At 37.6% G+C, this 22,053-nt stretch overlaps 2 protein-coding genes across 2 annotated transcripts in view; one reads left to right on the top strand and one right to left on the bottom strand.

Moving 5' to 3' along the window:
• Positions 1-8,901: 8,901 nt before the first annotated feature.
• CA7 (carbonic anhydrase 7) lies at positions 8,902-17,159 on the bottom strand. The gene is made up of 7 exons (XM_085306462.1): positions 17,120-17,159; positions 15,024-15,221; positions 12,326-12,444; positions 11,342-11,437; positions 11,039-11,101; positions 9,292-9,447; positions 8,902-9,024 (listed from the first exon to the last, which is right to left on the bottom strand). The coding sequence occupies exons 1-7, from the start codon at positions 17,157-17,159 to the stop codon at positions 8,902-8,904; spliced, it is 795 nt and encodes a 264-aa protein (XP_085162588.1).
• Positions 17,160-19,988: 2,829 nt separating this feature from the next.
• The window catches only part of NAE1 (NEDD8 activating enzyme E1 subunit 1), a 17,973-nt gene continuing 15,908 nt past the window's right edge, over positions 19,989-22,053 (top strand). The window contains exon 1 of the mRNA XM_085306482.1: positions 19,989-20,009. Coding sequence (XP_085162608.1) covers positions 19,989-20,009 — 21 coding nt within the window. The remainder of the gene's footprint in view (positions 20,010-22,053) is intronic.

Here is a 22,053-nt window from a genome sequence, read left to right as displayed (position 1 = left end):
TCCAGCAACGGCCGCGCCGGGGATGGCGCGCGGGTTCCTGTCAGGACGGCGTGGGCGGGGCCGCGCGCGCGGCGGCGGCGGGTGCACGCGGGGGGCAGCGCCCCGCCGCCGCCCTCCGCCATGTTGTGCTGCCCGCGCCGGCGGCCGCCGCGCTCAGGCACAGCCGCAGGGGCGCCGGGGAGCGCTCGCTGCGGTGCTCTCATCGGGTCCCGGGGAGCGGGGCAGCCTCGAGCCGCTCCCCGGGGCGGCCCGCCCCGCCCGGCGCCTCGTCCTGCCCTCGAGCCGGCCGTGACCTGGGCCGCTGCGCGCTTGTTCGCCGGAGCTGCGTCCTCAGCTGCCACAGCGGCCTCCTGGCGCGGACAAACCGCTGCTTTCCGAGCTGCCGCTGGGGGAGGACCAGGGAGGTTCAGTCTTGAATTGCTCATTTTCGAAATAATAAGTAACAAAAGCATTCAGATGAGGTGCTTCAGGAAAAAAAGCATCAGCAAAATCATTTTTACTATCACTAATGAAGTTCAGAAAAGGTTATTTTGTTCTCTTGGGAGGGTTCCTCATTTTTTGACTTTTTTAAATACAGTTGTACACCTCATCAGTCGTTAAGGATCAAAATCACAAAGCCATTTGAAAATGATGGGCTATATGAGTTCGAAGGACAAAACTTAAAGGTTGCTGGATCCATGGTTTTTTAAGCTTCTATTGTCTACTTGTCTTAGCTAACATTTCCAATGACTGGGTTTATACAATGAAATAAGGAATGCCCTCAAAGTACATGCTGGTTAATAAGTAGTTATTGCTTAAGTATCAGTTACTAGGTAGTTATGTTAATATGTAATAATGATTTTGCAAAAGTAGAAGCTCCAAAGTCTRAAGAGGCTTTGATACAATCAGTTCATATTTTATTCTACTATCTTCTTACATTGAGGCATATTTAATTTAAATAATGTATTACAGGTTCCCTAGATGAGATAAATGCATTCTCACTATCTGCCAGATGGAAGGATGTGTGATCGTACTTGTGAGTCTGAACTTTTATTTGTTTCTTTGTTAACACAATGAAAGATAATTTTATGTCAAATGGAAGACCAAAAAAATGGAAGGTCAACTTAGAGAAAAATGCTGAGACATTGTTCTGGCACACTTGAGAACAAGTTATCTTAAATGTACACAGTTCTTTTACTTGTCTGAGGAGTCTGCTGAACTGAGAGGTCATCTACAGCAGCCTGCTGAACTGAGAGGTCATCTACAGCAGCCCTCACCTGCATCTCCCTGCTTTGTTCAACTGTTCCTGTATGCTGGTAGTGGTTCCTGGGTCCCCAAACAGTCTTTGTTCTGACTTGCTAGGGTTTTGGCCTTTGCACCATTTACATCAGTGATAAAACCTCATACAGCAGCCTGAAAACTAATTTGACWGTACTGTTTCCTGAGCTACAGGCATGTTGAAGTGCTTCGCTTCAGCTGAAAGCCATCATGCAGTAAATCTATAGAGTCATATGCAGAAGCTGAAATGATTTAGTAAACGTGGAAATGAAAATATTAACAGTCCTACAGAGTAAGGTGAGATGTTGCTTTCATTCTATATAGTCCAAGAATGTGGAGGAGTACTAGCTGTAGATTTTCAGAAAACTTAAATGTTTTCAGTGTTAGCACTTGACAGGACAGGAGACTAAGTTAAACTGAGATTCAGATTCTGCTTTGCAGTGTTTGCTTATGCTGATGTTGTGGATCAGAATGACATATAATTAGAGTAAAAAAGTGTATATGCTACTCATTAATATAATTTGATTTTGAAAAAAACAGTATTGCTCAGCCTTGCAGTATTTTTGCCTTCAGAAATATATAATTAACAATGGCAAATTTCTTTGGCAACAGTGGCTTGGTTGCCATAGCACTCTATCTTGCTAATTTGCACTGAAAAAATCGTAATTTGGATTTCTTTAAATAAAGTTAGGCTTTGGTTTTGCTCTTTGTAAGTGAGCTAAAGTTCAGTCTTGAGTGTCCCACACCGGGAAGGAGTTCTTGCCAATAGTTCAAAGGAAATGAATGTAATTCCAAGGGCAATTAAAGTACAATGATAAGTTAAAATGTAGCAAATGCTATATTTAGATTTTTCAAGGTATAATTTTATCTGTTGATATGTATAGCCAGCAACTCTGATTCCCTTGCGAATACTTTTTTTTGCTCATTCCTGTGTTGCTTGTTTAGGCCATTTTCCAGCTCCCATGAAAGTAGATTGCAGTTTCAACAGACTTCAGCAGATTTCAGATAAAGTGAAATGATTATCTGAGCCTGAAAGGTCAGTCCCAAAAGGCTATTGCATGAAACAGGTTGCGGTCAGGCCACTGAAGCACATGACTGTTTCACTTGTGATATAAAGTTATTACCTCAGCAGTTTCTAAGCAGAAAATTCATGCCAGGTATTTGAAAAAGGAGGACACTGCTTAAGTTAATTCTGCCAGCTTGTATGTTTGTATGAATGGAGGAATGGGAAACTATGAAAGAAACTTAAAGATGAGTTTCGTATTATGTTGAATTTAACTACTAGAGATGTAGTCATAGTCTCTCCTACATACTGCCTCTTCTGTCAAATTTAGCTGTCATGTAATCTCATGGCAAATCAGGCTGTCATCAGATTTGACAAGCTAATAATTTGTTTGGTGGGATTGTGATCCAGCTTCTTACATGTTAATATGATCAAATGTTTCTTAAAAAGAAATGGTATATGAAAGTAAACTAAGTACATCTCTGAGTTCTTGATCCTTGGTTTAAGTTAAGAAACATACCTAGAAGGTATGTTGGAGATGGTAGAGAGGCTGTTTCAACTTTTTCATATCCTGTTATCGAAGGAGCCTAGTTTTGTAACTGTCTAGTGAAACTTCACGTTTTCTATCTTACTTTCCTTACACTGATACTGCACTCTTTGAGGCTTCCCTTGTTCCCATTAAACATTCCTTTTGCCTCTCTCCTTATTTGTTTGGACAACTGGCTGTGGCTAATTTTTGTGAGATGTGTGTGCAGATTTCCATTTCCAGAAGTAGAAAACAGATGTCCATCAGTTATCACTGCCTTCACYGGAGGTGCTTATGTGCATTACTCTCTAACCAACAGACATTCATGAAATRTGCGGGACTGCTAGTGCTTTGCAAGTCCCCGTAAGGGGACACATGAAGAACAGAATTGTCAAATATACCTGATTTTCTTAAGAAGACAGGTTCAAATCAGAATAATATATCTAATGAATAACTAATATTTTTTTCCAAGGCTACTAGTTCACAAACACAATTTGAATGCAATAGAAAAAGTTTACTTGACATTTTGCTGAAGAGGGAAGAAGGCCCTAGTCTAGCGATCTGCATTAGAAACTAGCCATAGATGCAAACACTTTCGAAGCTAGTGAATGGCTGTCATACCAAGGAAGGAAGGTCATTTGAATGAATTCAGTCTATGGCCCATAGTATAGAATAATAGTGGGATTAGAATCTGCTTCTGCACAAAATGTGCAACAGTATAACTGTGTTTTTGAAAGGAAACTGGTACAACTTCAGTCCACAAAACACTTGGATCCTTTCATGCTCAGAGCCTAGGTGTTTTGCCCTATAAGCAATGACATATATTTTACCTGCTGCATTTGGCCTTTTGAATTTTCAGAAACACCCTAGATGCAAAGATGACTTCTTACAAGCAAAAGGACATAAATGAGACCTTGAAAATATAATTTTCCTCAAAGTTTGTTAGAGCGTTCCATTTTCCTAGTTTGGAGCAGCAAATTCCAGTCTTTGATCTTTCTATGTAATCTAAAATGAAGAGTCAAATGCTAGAAAAGCATACCAGATGCAAAAAATGTCATTAAACAGTGGTAAACACAATGAACAACTGTTGGSAAAGTCATTCCAGCTCTCTGACTTCATTTTACCTATGCTGTTTAGCAGAGACTCAACAGTGTGTCTGTATGTGAAGTTGCAGTGATTAAACTGAAGATTCAGTTTAAGTTAATGTGATTGCACTGGTGCAAAGGCCTGTATGATTCCTGTAATTGGGATTTGAACTTCTTCCATGGTTTTTTTTTTTTTTTGCTTATGAGCTGTTTCAGGTAAAACTGAAAGTCATGCTTGAACTGAAATACATGTTTGCTTAAGTTTCTGGACTTTGTGTATAGAAGTGAGTTTAAATTTCTTGGAGACAGTTTACAAGTGCAGGCAATTCTTCTGTCTTTATCCAAAGTGCTCCAGTGTAGAAAAATAATTCTATTCCTTTCCTCCCTCTTCCCSCTCCACCTTCTTTGCCTCCAGCAGATGTATTCTGCATTCTGCTGTATTCTCTCCTGTATTGCTGCATTTCGTCTTCCACTATACAGTGAACATTAAAGTAAGTGAATTACTGACAATTTACATTACTATATTGCTGTTCACAGCCTAGAGTTGAGTGAGTGAAATTTTTACTAAAATTCAAAGGTACTAAAATTCAAAGGGTAGTATTGTAAATGGAACAGCAGAGGTGTGAGTATTCCCTGCCTTACAGCCATGCAAATTGGGAATAATTCTGTTAAAGTCAGTCAGGTTTCATCAGCATACAGCAGTTTCATCAGGGTAAGTGAGATGAAACTGGAGCTCCCAGGACTCCAGTTTAAATTCCCGSCCCCCCTTTTTTTCAGACTTATTTCTGTTTTTTTTTTCTTGAAATGCTCTCTTTTCTATCTCTAACCTTTGAACACCACCAAAAGCAGCATCTCATGAGGTACCTTGCAACACTTTTCCAGTGAAACTTATGTTTGGGTCACTTTACACCAGCTGTGAAACTTACCATCATAAATCACTGCTAGATTGCATCAACTACCTCACTGAAATTACTTAAAAATCATTCTGTTTGCAGAGGGTTGAAAAAAGCTAAGTTAAACTAGAACTGTGAAAGGTAAAAAGCATCATAGTTTCTTTTGTCTGCTGTATTTTAACTGAACTATCCTGAAAAATGTTTTAAGCATTTTAAGCATTCTAGTAAAAAATGGAAACAGACCACTAGATGGCATTTTTAGTMTAGTTTTTACAGCTGCTCACTTTCAGTCTCTATCCCAAATATAAGGCCTGATGTTTTCTCAATCATGACAAATGTGATCATACTACAAGTTAGGCTAAGTCTTGCTGAAGTAATTAAGATTCAGCTGCTGCTCTTCTTTCAAGACAGTTGTTAAAAGACAAGTATAGGACATGTTTCAGAATTTGAATAACCTTGGTGAAGGAATTTTACAGACTATTGTTTAGACAGAGGTCTGTGCAGAGAAAGAGTTCAGAATGGAAGCAGAGAAAATGAGGTTTCAGCAAATCCTCAAAAAGTACTGATACATAGCACAGGTATTTGGCCCTAGGAAAAGCCTCTGAAGGGAACATTTTGTCAGAGGTGCTATCTAAAATACTCCTAACACTGCAAACTGGTATTACTTAATTGATTCCTATGATCTTACAAATGTAGCGCTCTTGCAAATTGATCGTCATGTCTGTATATAGAGACACCAAATTCTAGCTCAGCTCAAAAGTGGTGATAATAGTTGTTTTTATTTGCATAGTTACTATCCTCTGAGGGTCTCAAAGCAATTATAAATTTTTTTGTACTACAGAATTCCTGAAGTTCATTATCTTTATGTCATAGATAATAGATAATTTTGGTAGAAGGAATCAAGGAGTTCTTTATTGAGGCTCTGAAGTTAACTGTATTTCAGCTAACATATCAACAAGCCAAGATTTTAAATATGGAGTACAAATGAATATGAACTCTTATTCCCAAGAATATCATTACTGGGAGAACTTTGCTAAGTAAAAAGAATCATCAACTGAGGCTCTTCATGTTATCCCTTCTGAAAAATAGCTTAGATTGATGATTTGTAATCTTGTGGGGAATAGTTTTATCAATACTAGCTTTGCTGCGTTCTTTCTGGAAGACTATAAGGAAAAAGATAGTACAGTAAGGTTTTGGCCTAACTGAATACTGTACCTTCATTACACTGATTACATTCTTCATTGAGTATACAGTCAACTTTGTCATTTCATATATTTTATAATTTCTTCCTATACTCTCAAAAAGTAAATGAAGTACATTAACTTGTAGAATTTAGTATAAAGGTTTAGGATCATGTAAAAATCTATATTTATGYTGTTTTTAATTACAGCATCAGAGTTTCAAGAGGAAACAAGGAATGCAAAATAAGATTTCCTGTTACCAGTAAATTTTATTTCACCATAGTAAGCTGTACCAAATTCTTTAATCACACAATTAAAAAAAAAACAGTAAATAAGAAAATTTATTTCTAAAAGAAGYTGTAGTAAACATCTCAAACTCTGAAGACCTTGAGGGATTCAACTTCTAAAGCTCTTTATAATAGGTAAGCTTTTTAAAATAACCTTGTGAACTATTATCCTTTTGTTGATGAGTAGACCACACTTAAAGAAGCTTAAGTAGTGTGGTCAAGGTTACAGAATAGACAAATTCTATGGACAAATAAGATTAGACCAAGTGACTATAGTTGGGATGAAGTGGACAAGGTTTTGACATACAAGTCCTTCTTCACTGTAGAATAAGGAAAGGAATCCAAACAGCCCCTTACCCTGGGATTTTATGAATTAGGCTTTAAGCTCTACTTGAGAGACTCTGAAGGAGCAGAAACCTACTTAATGCTTAGCAGGAGAAGAAAAAAAAATTACTGAAAATCTTGAGAAGTGACCTGCCATAGTAATATATGCACTAATACAGCACTGATTTGATTATAAACTACACACACACACACAAACTCATGTGATACCACTTATTACACATAGCTTAAGTTATAACCATGATAGCATTTTATTTCACACTTGAAAGGGATAATTCTTATCTGTATTTACATGATTGTACCATACCATACCATGGTTCCTRTGATGGAGCAAAGCTATTTAATCATTCCTTCATCCAAGACTCATGCCTTGGTGACTTGCTCAGATCCTAGTRGCTGAAGATACTAAGCAATGTTTCTCTCTTAACAGTCCAAGGGGAAGATTTAAAAAAAAAACAAAACAAAAAACAAACAAAAAAAACACACACCCCCCAGAAGTCTGCAGTGGAAAGTGGTCTCTTCCTCCTCCTTCCCTCCATTTAGGTTGGGAGAGGTAGGCTGATTCAAAATAAGGAGGGAGAAGATACATGCTTGCTTTTAAAACCTTATTTATTTCATTTGTTAAAGAAATGAAGATACAATAAGGATTTTTCTGCAATATCCATTTGCATTACTAGCCAGATTACATTAATAATTGTTAAAAGGATCGCATTTTGTAGTGATTTACCATTTCTTGTGGAATTTTGTGTGCAAGAATCTCAAACGTAAACAATGCTGAATTAGCCTTCACAACATCCCTATGAGGTTTCCTAATTTTACAGCAGAGGAAACTGAGGAATGCAAAAGTTTAGTACGACGACCNAAAAAAAAAAAAAAAAAAAAAAGAAGAGTTGGGTCTAGAATCCTGGCCTTCTATTCCTGATACTATTCTTCAGGGTATCATTTTCTGTAAAAATTTGCCCATAGTAGCTATTTCTGTTCCCCCTCTACCTTTATTTTTTCCTGCTTTCCTTTAAGTTGTATAGCTTTGAGGAATGGCAATCTAAGCTAAGTTAGAGAAAACCAACCAGACATCAGCACTTCTACTTGAAGTTATAGAGAGTAAATAAAACACTTGAGGTCCAGAATTAAAACTGAAAATAGACTGAGAATAGTTACAGCTAACAACACTATTTCTTCCTGGGCAAAACAGAAGTCTAAAGAATTGCCACCAAAGCAGCAGAAGCAGTAATAATCCTAAAGTACAGCTTTTCTAAAGCAACTTTCTTTTGAGGAGGTAAAAATATTCAGGACTGATGAAACCTCATATTTATAGAGAGTATCTCTGACCTGCTACCATAATTAGGAAATGGTTTGCACAGCAGTGTGCGTTTAGTGTGGTCAGTTTCTATCCATGTCAGGTCCCCAAAGCAGAGTGGTATGTCTACAATCTTAAGGGAGCAGGGCAGGGGGAGACTACTGCAGGGCAAAGCAGCACATAACTGAGGTAGAATTTGAACAATATAATAGCTACAAAGTATGTGCCTGAATTGCTGTAGATGTTCAGCTAGAAGTAATGAGGGCATTATAATTATGCATGCTGCATGGGCTAAGAAAGAATATTCAAACAACACTATGCAGTAAAATGGCCTGCTTTTAAATGCTGAGAACATTTACATTATTTTAATCAATTATAGCATCATAGAACAGTAACTTTAAAACAATTATGCCATTTTTGTATCAGTGCTTATTGGCGGTAAAGAACAACTTCTCTAGTGCTAGTGATGTGCTCTGTTAGGCGTCAAAAGACATCAAGAATGTGAAAGGACTCTAAGTCAAGGAAACTCAGCAAATCGGARATGCTAACAAGTAAAAGATCTATGAGAAGTTAGCAGGAAGATTTAACCTAATTTTTCTGTCAAAATTTTTGATTATTTCATCATGTATTAAATTAAACAGTTAGAAGTTATGGTAATCAGTACTAATAGATCACTCATTTCCTATTATATGTTATAAAATGTGATAGATCTGCTTCCCATTTTATATTAAATGGGCTTTTAATTTCATCTTAATATTTTAGTTTCAAGTCCTGGAGAGCACTCCAGGTTACTCAGCTATCCCTTACATTTAAAAAAGTTTTAGTTAAAAAGATCTCATGTTTTTGAAAAGAAAAAGTCTTACTCAAATAAAATACAAACAGTAGATGATTTCTCCCCCTCTGAGTGTAGAGTGCACACAGAAAAGGCTATCTTGTGTGCTCCATGAGGGGGAGATCTAAAGACCAGAGTTTGGGTTGGTCTCTCAGATGTGGAAGCTCTTGGATATTTCAGGGCCATTATCAGTTTTCTTCAGACCTTGAAGGAAGCTCGAACAACTCTCCCCCTAAGAGGCTGAGGGGGGCGAAAATTATTCACCATTTGGATCCTCTGGTCTTCCTCACTGGTGAAGAGAAGAGTTCGGAATTTCTCCAGCTGTAAATTCATGTGAAATAACTTACTGCTTAAAGGAGAAATTGATATGAGTGTCTTTGAAAAAGGGCCGAAGGAAAGCATTCAGTACTTCACAATCTGCCAATAGTACAGATAAAAGTGAAGATCCTAGAGAGTATTAATAGGAAAAATAGAAGCCCTCTGATTAAATTATTCACAGCCTAACTTGTCCCTCTGCAAAATGAAACAGTCACTGCCTTTAATCCAAGGTTGAATCCTACAAAAACTGTGAGAATATTGGAAGTTTACCTGTTTCTCAGAAATCCTGATGGGTTCTTTCAGCACTATCCATGTTACACTCTCATTAAGAGGTGGTGTTGTCAAGGAACCAGGATATGTCCAATAATCTAGACTCAAAGGCAGGAGACATTTGGGGTTGAAGCTTCTAAACTGAGCTTTTGTCCCCTGGAAAAAATTGATACTTTAAATTTCTTTTTCTTCTTTCTTTCAAGTGCATATTAAAGGAGTCTAAAAAAACAGTGAGAGGGAGGGGAGAAGAAAGCAAAGGTATGGTGGTTTGACTGTCTCTTAACARTTAGTACCTAAGAGTAGCATGAAAATAGACTCAGGAAAACATTGCACATTGTAGTATGGCAAGTGTGACCTCTATTGCTAGCTTCCTAGGCTTTGAGAGTTCTTGTCCCATTGCCTCTACTAGAGCTYAGCTTTTGTCAAAAAAGGTTGAAAAATAGTGTACAAAATATTTTATGTATAATGTTGAGTGTGAGTTGAGATAACAGCATGTGACCCTACTTAAGGAATGACAGAACTCTGTCTTGTTACTTGCTATTTTCTATGTCTTCTATCTACTTCAGTAGACAGTTTGAAATTATGAAAAACCTGGCCCAAGACAGTCATTGTCTGCTGGACAAATACTGGCTTTAAAATAGAATATCCAAGTCTAAAAGCAGAGCAACCAAAAAATGCAGGAGGAGCCCAGATAACACTTTGCAGGTGCTGTATCCAGAGAAGTGATTGCCTTCAAGGCTACCACAGTTCAGGGCAAGAATTTTCAACCTGTGGTTGTATTCAGAAGTGTCTGCAAGGTATTTAGTCACTGACATTAAGAATACTGTCCAACTATTTAAAACTGCTTGTAAGAAGCAGAATGAGCAGATTATCCCCAGTGGCAAACTTGCAGAGTTTCTATCACTACAACTGAGAGGTAACACTTTTTTCCTGTAAGTGGAAGACATCACTTTTAAACATCAAAATATGGTCAAATATGTCTACATGTTGCCATTAACATTTATCTTCACTTTCCATCTTTCATATGCATATACATAGTATGCATACGTATATAGGCATATGAAAGTATTTTATATTTACACACACATATATATAAAACACACAGGAATAATACGCCAAAATATGTCTACTCAGGTATTACATATAGTTTATTCTGAATTATTAGGACTCATGCATGTGACAGAATGCATTAACCCTATGGAAATCAAAGATTAACACAGTGGTGGCAGACTGTCTAATCAGTCTGAGCTTCAAAAAGATGAAGCAGGTAGCCTTCAGCAAAGCTTTCAGTCATATCTGTTTAAAGACTACCTCTAGGTCTCACTGTGGAAGCAGACTAGCTCTTACTCCCTGACAGAGCTTTCTAGTAGAACTAAGCTGGACAACCAGCTTTGACTTGTTCAAGGCTAGGCTTGGTCGAAACAGATTTTGCTCACTGTAAGAGCTGAACCTGAAGGGTCATGGAGCTTTTGATTTTAGATGGTCCAGGAAACATAGAACCTCTGAATGACTAGATGGGGTCAGTGTAGCTTTGGGAGGCATCTGAGGATAGGCAAATCAGCCAAAATTTGGAGGGGAAGGGAACGAAGGCATTGGACAGGGAGGATACAGTTTCAGTGATGTTCTGGTAATGGGAGGATTTATGGCGGGCAGGTTTTCATTTTTGTTGTTTGTTTCTCAGGCTTGTACATGAGCTTAATGTTTAAAGGATATTCCAGAAAGAAAATTTAAAGAGTTTAAAACTTACTTTAAATTTTACCATGTAAAAAGCATCAGTGAGTCTGTTCATATTGGCATGTTCTTTCCCAATCTAAAATAGTAATGCACAGATTAAGAATGACTATAATCATGCTTTGAATAGGTAGAAAATTCTTATCTGAATCTCAAAACTCCCACTAAAGTAGATTTAACAACAAGTTGCAATAAGTTACTGCTTCCAATGAAGTCATCTGTTTTCTCTAAGCGCCTCTTAAATATGTGGCTCAATTCTCAAACATTTGACAGTATGATGCTTCTCATCATGTAAACATGCTATTTTTGTGATTCTTACCTCCAAGAAAACACCAACTACTGCCAAGCCATCTGGAGCTGCTGCTGCTTCTCCAAATGTTGCATATTTTCTGGCATTCCAGTGAACTAAGTGGAGCTTTAAAAGAGAGTTAGAAATATAAACAAATTAAAGATAAAAGCTTTCAGCATAGGTTGCCTCATGTGTAGCAGGCAGCAATACCAATTGGTAACAGAATACAGGCTTTGCTCAAAAGGCATATTTCAGATTAGCAAGCTCTAAATCAGTCTTTCAGATCAGTCAGTAAGCACAGACAGACACTAAGCAAAGAGCTCCTATAAATTTGAAACAAGTCAGGTGTTAAATGATTCTGTGAGCTAGCTAACTTCCCTGATAGGGAAGCACTGTGCTGCAGTCCTCACTGGTAGACTCTGAGATGTTACCCTGTTGTAGGATTTTGGGAAGCACCTGTATTTGGTCCTAGTTTTGCAGACTATTCTCAAGAGCCTCCAGACAAAGCCATTTCTAAGCTATGTATGGCAGCAACAAGGTCATTTTGGATTCAGTTCATCATTTTAACTGTGTCAGGTAACAGAGTTATGCACTGCTTCTCAGCATCATGYTTGTGAATGTCCTTCCCATCTGCATAAACAGAAGGGTGCAATGGATGGTGTTCAGCAGGCCATACTAGGCAGCAGAGGACTGTTAGATGTAGAAGCAATTCTGTCTGGGAACAAAGCAGCTAAACCATGGGACTAGCTGGGTCCTGCTGAACAGAAAAAGATGACTGAGAATCTTGTAGAAAGGGCCGCACTGGGGAGRGACATTTGCATTCCAAAACAGCATCATCAACAAATGAGAAGGYTTCAGTAGGTGAAAAAAATCCTTACTTAAGTCTGTGCTGACCTAACCATGGTGAGCGAACAGTCAGAATCCCAGTACATTTCCAATCCCTACTACAGACAAAAATTAGTTTGCCAACAGCATTTGAATCKATTAATCCCATCTGTGAAAACACATTGTTACCTCAGAGGGAAAAGGTTTGCCGTCAACCGTATGCTCCGATCCCTGACTGTGCTTTGTCCCCCAGTGAAAGTGAAACTGCTTTAGCCGAAAGGGATTCTCAAAGGGACCACCACTGATTGCTAAGCAGAAATGAAGAAGGAAAAAATTATATATTCTGACATTTTAACTTTTTACTAAAAACTAACTGGTACAACAGTGGAGAAAAAAAAAACACAGCATCTCCCAGTTGCCAATACAAAAGGATGCATCATCCAGACATTTAGAAGGGTAAGATTTTTTTCCTGCAAATTCAAGTATTTTCCATGAAGAAATATGTTAAAAAGGAACATTTTGAGTAGCTATTTATACAGAATTACATTTGTTTGGCTTTTAAAATAGTAGATCTGACACATGAAACTGGAGTAGATTTGTTGTGCCCTTCCTATTTAACTTACAGAAAATTGAACTAATTTGAATATTTTTTAAAAAAAATCAAAATATGAAACTTTTGTGCACCTAATCTTTTTGCTATCTTTTTTTTTCTATTTTTCTGCTCCTACTTAGGATTTTGTGCAAAGAGCACAGATATCTCAATCAGGTAGACAATTCAGCTAAGTATTTCCTCTTTAGAATTCTTTCCTTGCAGTGGAAGTTCTCTATATTTTGTTTCCTTTAAATACCTGATCCTGTAAGAGAGGTAATGTAATAGCTTGTACTTGACATAACACCATTCAGAGGGTCTCAAATCACCTTCCAAAGGTGGAGAAGTGCTACACAAAGTTTATATCTCATTTAGAAATAATACCTTTAACAAGAACAGAGGATGAATGTGTGTTAAGATGCCACCAATAAAAGATACTTTATCAGTGTATCAGTAGTTCCCTTGTGCTTTTATGGGACATTAAAATCAATAAAATTCTGTCCAAAAGACATGAAAACCTGATCATTTACATTTTTAAGAAATATTTGAAAGTGGACATAGTCTTGGTACTGCACTTTTCTATCCTCTGTGCTGGCCGTAACATTCTATTCTTTCAAAAACCTTTAAATTCGGAGCATGCACTGTACCACCACATCTGTGTTGTTCCAGCTGGCCTTTGTACAGGAGATGGTCTTGCCAAAACAAAGCTTTAGTTCAGCAAAGCATACTAGAAGTTACTTAATTGTTAACTAATACTGTGTACTGGAGTGTCAGTTTTTAAAAATCTAGTTATGATGGCGTACTGTCAGAAATCTGTTGTATAATATATGCAAAGCTGTGAGTCACTAGATCTATTTCAATAGAACTGAAAACACTTTAATCCAGCTTTATACTCCTAGCAGTCTTCTTCCTTKGAAGCATCACAAGGCTTCTCCACAATGTAGAAAGGGTAGAGGTTTTAATTTCTGCCTGTGGTCTGAGTCTGCTTGCTTTTGTTCCCATGTCTTTACCTGAACATACAATGCACAGCGCTCTTAAACAAAGCTTCTGAAACTGTCTCAAGTTCACTGTTGTGTAGGTACAGTCCAGCCTAGAATGAAAGTAGTAAGCAAGCTAATATTTCTAGATAAATTTTACAAATTTTGTAGGATGACATGCTTATGAATCTTTTGGGAAATGCACATCCATAGTCTTCCTTTCAAATTCAGTAAATATCCTCAAAGACTGACCATTCATTTAGGCTGTTTCAGTTCATTCAGGAGGATGCCTTGCAGAACTGAATGACTAGAATCTTAACCCTTAGCCTTGACAACTCTGAGATTATTTCAAAGGGTTACCAGCACAGACCAGTTACTTCCCAGAAAGAGTAACTTTGACTATCATATCCTATTTAACTGGAGTCAATGAACATAACCAAATGGAAGATGGAAATCAGTTGATAACAGATTAAAATAAAAATTCATTAGTTTAGAGTCCTGTTTTAAATACACTCTTCAATTTATCAACTACTAGTTTTTGTGGTTTCCATTTTATCTTAATGCTATTTTTACTATAGATGTAAAAGCAAATGCTACCACAAGGCAGCACTAACAGGATCAATCACTTAAAACGTTTGTATTCACTCTGCCAAGAGCTAAAAAAAGGCTAAAATAATATAACTGCAGACAGTGCAAGATACAGAAGTTGCTACCAAATCAGAATTAGCTGAAGACACTATACTGCTATGGGGCAGTGAGGAAAAACAGTGACTGGCCTAGATACGAATAGGCCTGGTGCAATATGGTTATGATGACTATGATAAATGATCTCATATTTGCTGATCCTCCTCCCTTCCCCTGTGCATGGAACTAGTCAGTGAGCTAGAGAGCTGGAGTGTGTGTTGGCATCTCCAATTTGGCTGATCACAGAAATGGAATTGTGAGGATTTATATATCTACCTTGCATGCTGGATAGGATCTAGGAGTGCTGGAGAGCTGTACGGATGCTCTGTCTAACAAACTGACTATCCCTATTTAAAAGAACCACTGCAAACAAACTTCAGAGGGTCCTGTTGCACATTTTTCGTCATGCAGAAATACTATTTTGCTATGCAACATAAAGCACTGCCAGAGAGACTTAAGTCAATATGAAAACAGAAGGCTCAAGAAAACAAAATATAAAGGACTCTGGTTACATACTTTGTCCTAAGTTAAAAATACGCATAGCATAATATTTACTTCACAGGATGTACTTATTGTTTTCCCTCACTAAGCCAAAAAATGGTATTCTAAGTTAGTTGTCCGTGTGTGCTAGTCTCACCTGTCCTGTCATCGGAATCTTCAAACTCAACCATAACTGAATGGCCGTTGTTGGAGATGTTGAGAGATGTACATGATTCATAGGAGATATTAAGCGGCTTCAGACTAGGGTCATAAACTGCTTTTGCAGAAACTATGTCAATAGGTGATTGACGGTTTCCTTGGGCAATAGGATAAGATTTGTACCATTCAGAGGGTCCTTCAAAAACAAAGAAAGGAAAGCACTGTCATTTTTTTTTCCTGCTATACACAAAATATTTACAGATTTTCATGAGGCTTGAAGTAAAGCTTGCTGAGCAGGAACTACTTAGAAATTTGGCATCTGAGGAGTTGACTTAAATTCTATAGTTAGTGTATTTTTTAGTAGCACAGTCAGCAACTAGATGGAAGATTCAGATGTTTTAAGATATACTGAGGAAACTACAACACATCTGCAGATTACCAGATCTCTGGTTACATATGCCAGTAATTTTCATGTCAGGTTGGTAATTACACTGGAAGGACTTCAAATAACTTCACAAGATATGTGTGTGTGTAAACACTTGCATGAACACACACATGCATACACACCCACAGAAAGACCATTTACTTACTTCTTTCTGGATAAGATAGTGTAAAAGCTCCAACGATTCAAATTAGATGCAGATGACTCAATCTTTCAGCTACTGATTATGTAGTTATTTTTAAATCCATTTTATGACTGCAGTAAATCTTTGAGGCAGCTTCATCCTTCACTCATGCCCATTATGGTATCTTTCTACCCCAAGTGATCGGTACAATGTGATTAACAACATTTTTGGATTGCGTGACCGCAATAGAGTAGGGTGAAAGACCAATTTAAAAATATAGCTCTCATGCCAGAGCTGGAACATTCTCATGCAGTTAGAGATAACAAAACCATATCTGTTTCAGAGAATTACTTGTTCTGACCAATTCTTTTGTTCTACTTTTATATTGTGCTGCAAAAAGAAATTATATTTTTCTGCTGCTGATGTTCACAAACTTTTTAACRGTAACAATCTCACTTTAAGATTCACAGTAAGCACATTTTAACTGTAGCATTCAGACATACTTCCACAATATAAGTTTTTCCATTAAGCATAGGTTGAATCTATGCAAGAAAAAAAATCTATTAGATTCTTATTCATCTTTGGCATGTACTGAAAAAATAAGCATATAAAGTGGTAGCTTTTCCTTTTCTCAGCCTGCTTATAAAGTAGATTTGAGTTTTAAGTTCAGTTGCACAAGCTTAGACAATAATTTGTCCTTTCCTAAGCTTTGCATTAATATAATATGATTTAATACCTAAATGCATAACACTGTCTACCAGAATTATCTAGCTTTACTGAATGTTCAAGCTTCCTTTTGGATATACAGCAACTGAAGTAATTTTTGTCAGAGAGAGAGGAAGAGTCTGGCTCTTGAAGGCTATGCAAAAACCTATCTTGTTGGGTGACATCAGTCATCACTCTCTGCAAAGGATACAAATGCTGCACAACATTATTTTAGGAAACTTCCAGTAGCTTCATAAATTCTCTCATTTTCTGACATACATTATTGGAGGTGGGAAACAAAGAAGAATGACTAAATTAAAAACATTTTCAAATCAGAAACTGTAGTTCGTTCAATAAAAGACATCTTTGATACTGATCTGTACAATTCATGGATATTCTAGAAGTATATAACATACTTCTGTGGAAGCCTAGATATCTTATTTCAACAGCAGCACAGATCAGAAGATGTGTTACTGCTCTTCTAAATCTTCTTTACACAGAATAGTTGCTTTTAGAGAGACAGTCATTTTCACAGCATATTTTTGGAAAAGGATGCATCTCTAGTATCTGCAGTACTACTTGGTTGCAGAACATTGATTACATTGCAACAATGCAAAGCAGCAGGCAGAAGTTTGTGCATCTTCTGGTGCCAGTTTCTGGGTGCTATTTATTACCAGTAAAGTAGTTAATTACCTACTGTATGTATTTGATGTTTGCAGACAATGAAATGCAGGCAGCTCTGCAAGGCTCAGGCAGCAGTATTAAAAAGAAAAGGAAGGGGCAGGGGGGGAGATAGATGCAGCATGGAAAGGGTGTAACCTACCGTCATCCTGCCCATATCCCCAACCGTGGTGACCAGTCATTACAGGGGAGCTGTGCCCTGCTTTGCTCTCAGCTCTTTGATCTGGGCACTGCTGCTTACCTGCCTTTATAAAGGCTCACTGTGGGATAGAGTCAGCCTCTTAAAGATACAGAGCAACCAAAGCAATTCCTGCAGGACAGGTGTGATCTCCTGCTTCCAACTTTGCTGCTGCTATGCCTGCTGCTGCTTCCTCTGTATCCTAACTCAGCACAGGAAAAGGAAAATGTAAAACTGATCTCCTAGGACTTARGAACCAAAGATATCCAGGTGGCAACTAGCAAAGTTCTTGTACATAGGGATCAAATGTGTCGAGGGTGGGAGGGGGGAGAAGTATTTTCCCATTCTCCACCCACAGGTAAGCAACAGCCATATGACCTGCCAAAGAGTGAGCATCACTCACATGTGCTGTAGTAACATGTTCAGATTGTAAAGGGATTTACCCTTCTTTTTTTTGTATATCTGCAGAAGAAATATCTCCTAGCTCTAGCCCTCTCTTTTCTTACACGTTCTCTTCAGCTGCAAAAAATTAATGATGTTACTACTTGATTTACAGTTAAACTTCAGAATCAATGCTTAGAAGAAATGAAGAACATTCTTACTTCAGAAATACTGATTTGTGCTGCATTTAAACTAAGCAAGATCATACTAATTATGAATAAATTGACTGTTTGGTTTTTTTTCTTTGTAAATCTAAAGAAACTTTTTAAAAGACACCCCCCCCAAAAAAAAAAAAACACAACTTAGATTAGGGAATAGGACATGGCAGACTCTAGAGAATAGAGCCTGTTTATGAAATCTCAGTTATCTGGTATAATCCAGTAGTTGCCAGCATCCTGCTAAACTCATGAAGAAGCTACAGCGAGTTATCCAGTCTGCAGATGTAAAAGCTCTAAGATCATTCTAGCAAGAAAAATGGCTTCTTAGCAATAATCTTATCTGTCAGGGTTGTATTTCCTAAATGTATCATTGATTTTCACACAGAAAATAGCACACAGTTAGGGAATCTCCTGTTACACAACCAAGAAAATGAAAGAGGGAAAAAATGAAAGCATTTTAAGTATTTTTTTATATTGTTGTGCTATCTAGTAAGAATTCGTTTCTTTTTTTTCAGGAGCTTTCCATAGAAGTCAGATGTAGAACCTTTGAGAAATACTAATCCAAGCTAAACCACTCAATAAGGAATGCAAACTGCTGTAAAGACATCCACGGAGCAATTTTACAATGATTTACTCAGGTCAATTTCTCAATTTACTTATGGTAAATGAGTGTGATATAGTTACACTCCCGAGTAGGCCTGATACTGCAGGTATATCTATGCAGCCAAAGAGCACCATACACAGGTAACTCAAGGTGATTCAAATACTGGAAGCAGTATAACTGTGTTGCCATGGTAAAGCCATTGAGTTAAAATATTCTGCTGCTTAGTAGGACTCATTAGCTGAAAGAAGTTTTGATGCTTCTGGTTCCTATTCTAGTTTGGCTCTGTGCTGGGTTTGTAGACATACAGAGAAATCAGGTATAGACAGAGTCAGTCTGAGGCAGCTAATCAGTAAAACTATTCTAGACCATGAGACAAAAAATACAAAAATTATCAATTTACTAGTGGCAAAAAGAAATGGAAGAGGAATTTTGCATCTTAAAAAAAAAGTGAATAGATCGGGGAAAATCTGTATTCAAGACAGGAAATACTGAGCACTATTTTCAATAAAAACTTGAAAACTGAGACTTAGATTTTGCTCTCCAGGCGCAGTGCCACTGCAGTGAACTAATATCCATATGCATTTGATACCATTCACAAGAGTGACAGTAACTTAAAAAGGAACAGATAAAAACAGAATGAATACAATTTTAGCTATGAATGATAGCCAGTGTATTTAAGACAGCGTTTAACGTGCTCACCCATCTAATCAGCCTTGTTTCTTTTAGAGGCAAAAAATAAGTTTTCCTTAAAGCTGAGGTGATACTCATTCATATACAAATATCAGATTATTCTGTAACCCTGATGTCTTTCAATATTGGCTACCTCTGATAACACATTTTCACTGATTATGTCCTCAAAATATCATTTAAGAATATCACATAAATAGTTGCAGGTAGTAATCAGATTCTGGTCTTATTTTCACTAGCTTAAGATCACCTTATGATCACACTCGTAAGGTCAGACTTACAGAAGCAAAAGAACAGAGACGTGTCCAGTGCTGAGTTAAGTGCAATGCTTGTGATCTTCACAAATTTCCCAAGGGCCCAGGCTACATCTTAAAATTTGTCTGTTTACCAATGAATTATTGGAAGACATAATTTCATCTACCACAGGGAAACATTCCAAGCTCCTTTAAAGAATAATTCTATCTTTGACCACCTTCTTCATACTTATATTTTTGAATCCTCTTTTGCAGTAATGATGAGTGAACAGATCAGCAGCCTAGGACAAATATATGGGTTTTTCTGAACCTGTCACTGCATTGTGATACTGAACAAATGAGAAATGCTTCAGTTTTTCCATTACTGTATAAAGAATAATTTTATGATTTAATTTGATGTCTCTCTATTAAAGTTGCTATATAAGAACTAACCATTACTATTAGAAAGCTCCAAGCAAGATTGGAATTGGTAAATAAAAGTTCAACATACTAGGCTTTGCAGGTTTGAGAAAAACAGATTTCTGAATCTCTAAGGCGAGTGGGCTCTGTGATCCAGATCTGGAGTCATTTGGAGATATTTGCACTAGGAAATTATGTCACTTGGCGATAATACATTTAGTATATAATAATGCATCAATGTAGAGGGACAGATTTTAGGAGAYAGGAAAGGATAACTATTTGTTTCGAAGATGAATGGCTACAAGGGTGCTGTAAGTGTATTGCTTAAGTAGCTCAGTAATTATCCTTTTTGAGCACCCTTAGTAATAACAATATTTATAATTAATAATGTAATAATTTGAACAAGGTGTCATACGTCTTCTTTATTTAATCATATGAAAGTGTCTGATGTGTCATTGYCTATTGACAAAATATAGCAGAAATACAATCAGTTTGGATACAGGCTGCACACCCTAGAACATTTGAAGAACAATAGATAGGAGCAGATTAAATGTTAAAACATTAATCACTCCAGAGCTTGCCTATACCTCAGGTTGTTGAAAGAGTATCTAGTTTATCCAGACAGCTCATCTCTCTTCTTACATTGCAATTACTAATGCTGCCAGTTTCTAAATGGGAATTACACTACGGTGATACCTTTATAGGAGACTTAAAAGAATTTCTAATCAATCCAAAAACTGTACAAAAATACTTTGCAATGTAAATAGCAGGAGGGAGTGCTGCTGAGGCCAAACATTAAAACTAAGAATCATCTCAGAAAAAAAAGGGGGGGGGGATGTTTCATTTTAAAAATTCTGACAATCTTGTTTTTTGACAATATAAAAATTAAATTTTGTATTCTCAAGTTTTTCTTTGCAAACACAAAAAAGTGTTCATGGTTATAGAAAAACCCTGAGATTCTCATGCATCTAATGCAAGTACTGAAGCTGGAGTGCTAACCCTTCTCCCACAGCTGTATTGTGAGTTTCATGAGATTTCAGTGGGAAAGGCCCTGACATGTATTTACTGAGCATCTCTTCCTGGCATAAGGGATAAGCCAAAAAAAGTCTCTAAGTAAAGAAAGAGTTGAGAAGAAAAAAACGTGCATAAAACTAGCAGACAATTTTGCAAGAGAACAAAGTTGAGTAAAATATGAGAACAGAGAAGGCCAAGAGAAAAGTATGAATTCGTTATGAACGTTCTGGGTAAAGTGGGTAGAAGAGGGAGGAGGAATTGGGTGCCAGGAGCCCTGGGAGCTTCCTGGCCTTCACATGCTATTTGTCTTTGACCCTTAAAGTAACACGTCTGAGTGCTTTATGCTAGAAATAGGTTCTATATTYTGGAACTAAGTCTGAAAAAGTACTTATAATTTATGGTTTGACCAGTGGAAACCATGTAATTGTAACAGATAGCAAGAATGGAACGACCTGACTTTTGACATTGGTAAACAGAATATTCCTACTAAATATTTTAACAGTCACTGAAATTTCAACAGGAGGAAGTATTTACTGTGAGACAACAAACACAAAGCCTGAGAAAAATGAAGTTTGGAGGAGATACTGTATATGGGAAAGAAAAAGAGGAAGCACTATACTGTGTTGCAACGTCATCTACGCATCATAAAGCGCTAAATTATAATCGAACTGTTGTGTATTTTATTCCAGAAGCAGATTAAAAGGATAATGTATTAACTTTTATATGCTAACAGATCATCTGGAACGATGAACAGGCTTTAGGACCTTTTTTGTTGTTGAAACTTATAAACAAAAAATTTGGTTGAAATTTTTAAAGACACAGAAGATTTCTCTTTTACAAACTCTACTGATCCTACGTCAAAAGATTTTCATAGCAGAACTGAGATGCAACAAATATTTTGATTTTGTGTCTCAGTGCTACAGTAACTGGCGATGATTGTGGTAACGCGCGTTGTCTCKGCAGGGAGCATCTGGATTGATTTTCTGAGCGTCGGTTTCTGAAGGGCTACCGGCTCGGACTGTTACTAAGTGCTTCAAATCTTATCGAAGAGTGGACCGAGACCGAAAAGAAACATCCACTGTGAATCCCCGAATCCGCAGGCAACAGCACGTTTCCAGAGGGACGTTCCTAGCGGGAGAGCCCCGCCCGGCCCTCGGGCATCGCCCCGCMGAGGGAGCCGCCGCCGCCGCTCCCGCCGGCCGGCGCCAAACCTCCGCACGGAGGGTGCCAGCTCGTCCCACGTCCCGGCCACAGCTGGTAAAATCCCTCTGGCAACACAAGTGTTTCACATATTTACACACGATTTACACTTCCCAGTAATTCCCCTCCGCTTAAAAAAAA

Source organism: Rhea americana, unplaced genomic scaffold (assembly GCF_003343005.1).
Source record: "Rhea americana isolate MKP2758 unplaced genomic scaffold, rheAme1 scaffold_24, whole genome shotgun sequence".
Classification (NCBI taxonomy): Eukaryota; Metazoa; Chordata; class Aves; order Rheiformes; family Rheidae; genus Rhea; species Rhea americana.
The sequence above is the reverse complement of the archived record's forward strand: the minus strand, read 5'-3'. Positions and strand labels throughout refer to the sequence as shown.

Excerpts from the sequence above, each read along its gene's own strand:
- CA7 (XM_085306462.1), bottom strand. The coding sequence starts at position 17,159 with ATGACTGGTCACCACGGTTGGGGATATGGGCAGGATGACG. Across the intron at positions 11,438-12,325 it reads GCAAACCTTTTCCCTCTGAG|CTCCACTTAGTTCACTGGAA; the intron begins GTAACAATGTGT and ends TCTCTTTTAAAG. Across the intron at positions 9,025-9,291 it reads TCAGGATTTCTGAGAAACAG|CTGGAGAAATTCCGAACTCT; the intron begins GTAAACTTCCAA and ends ATGAATTTACAG.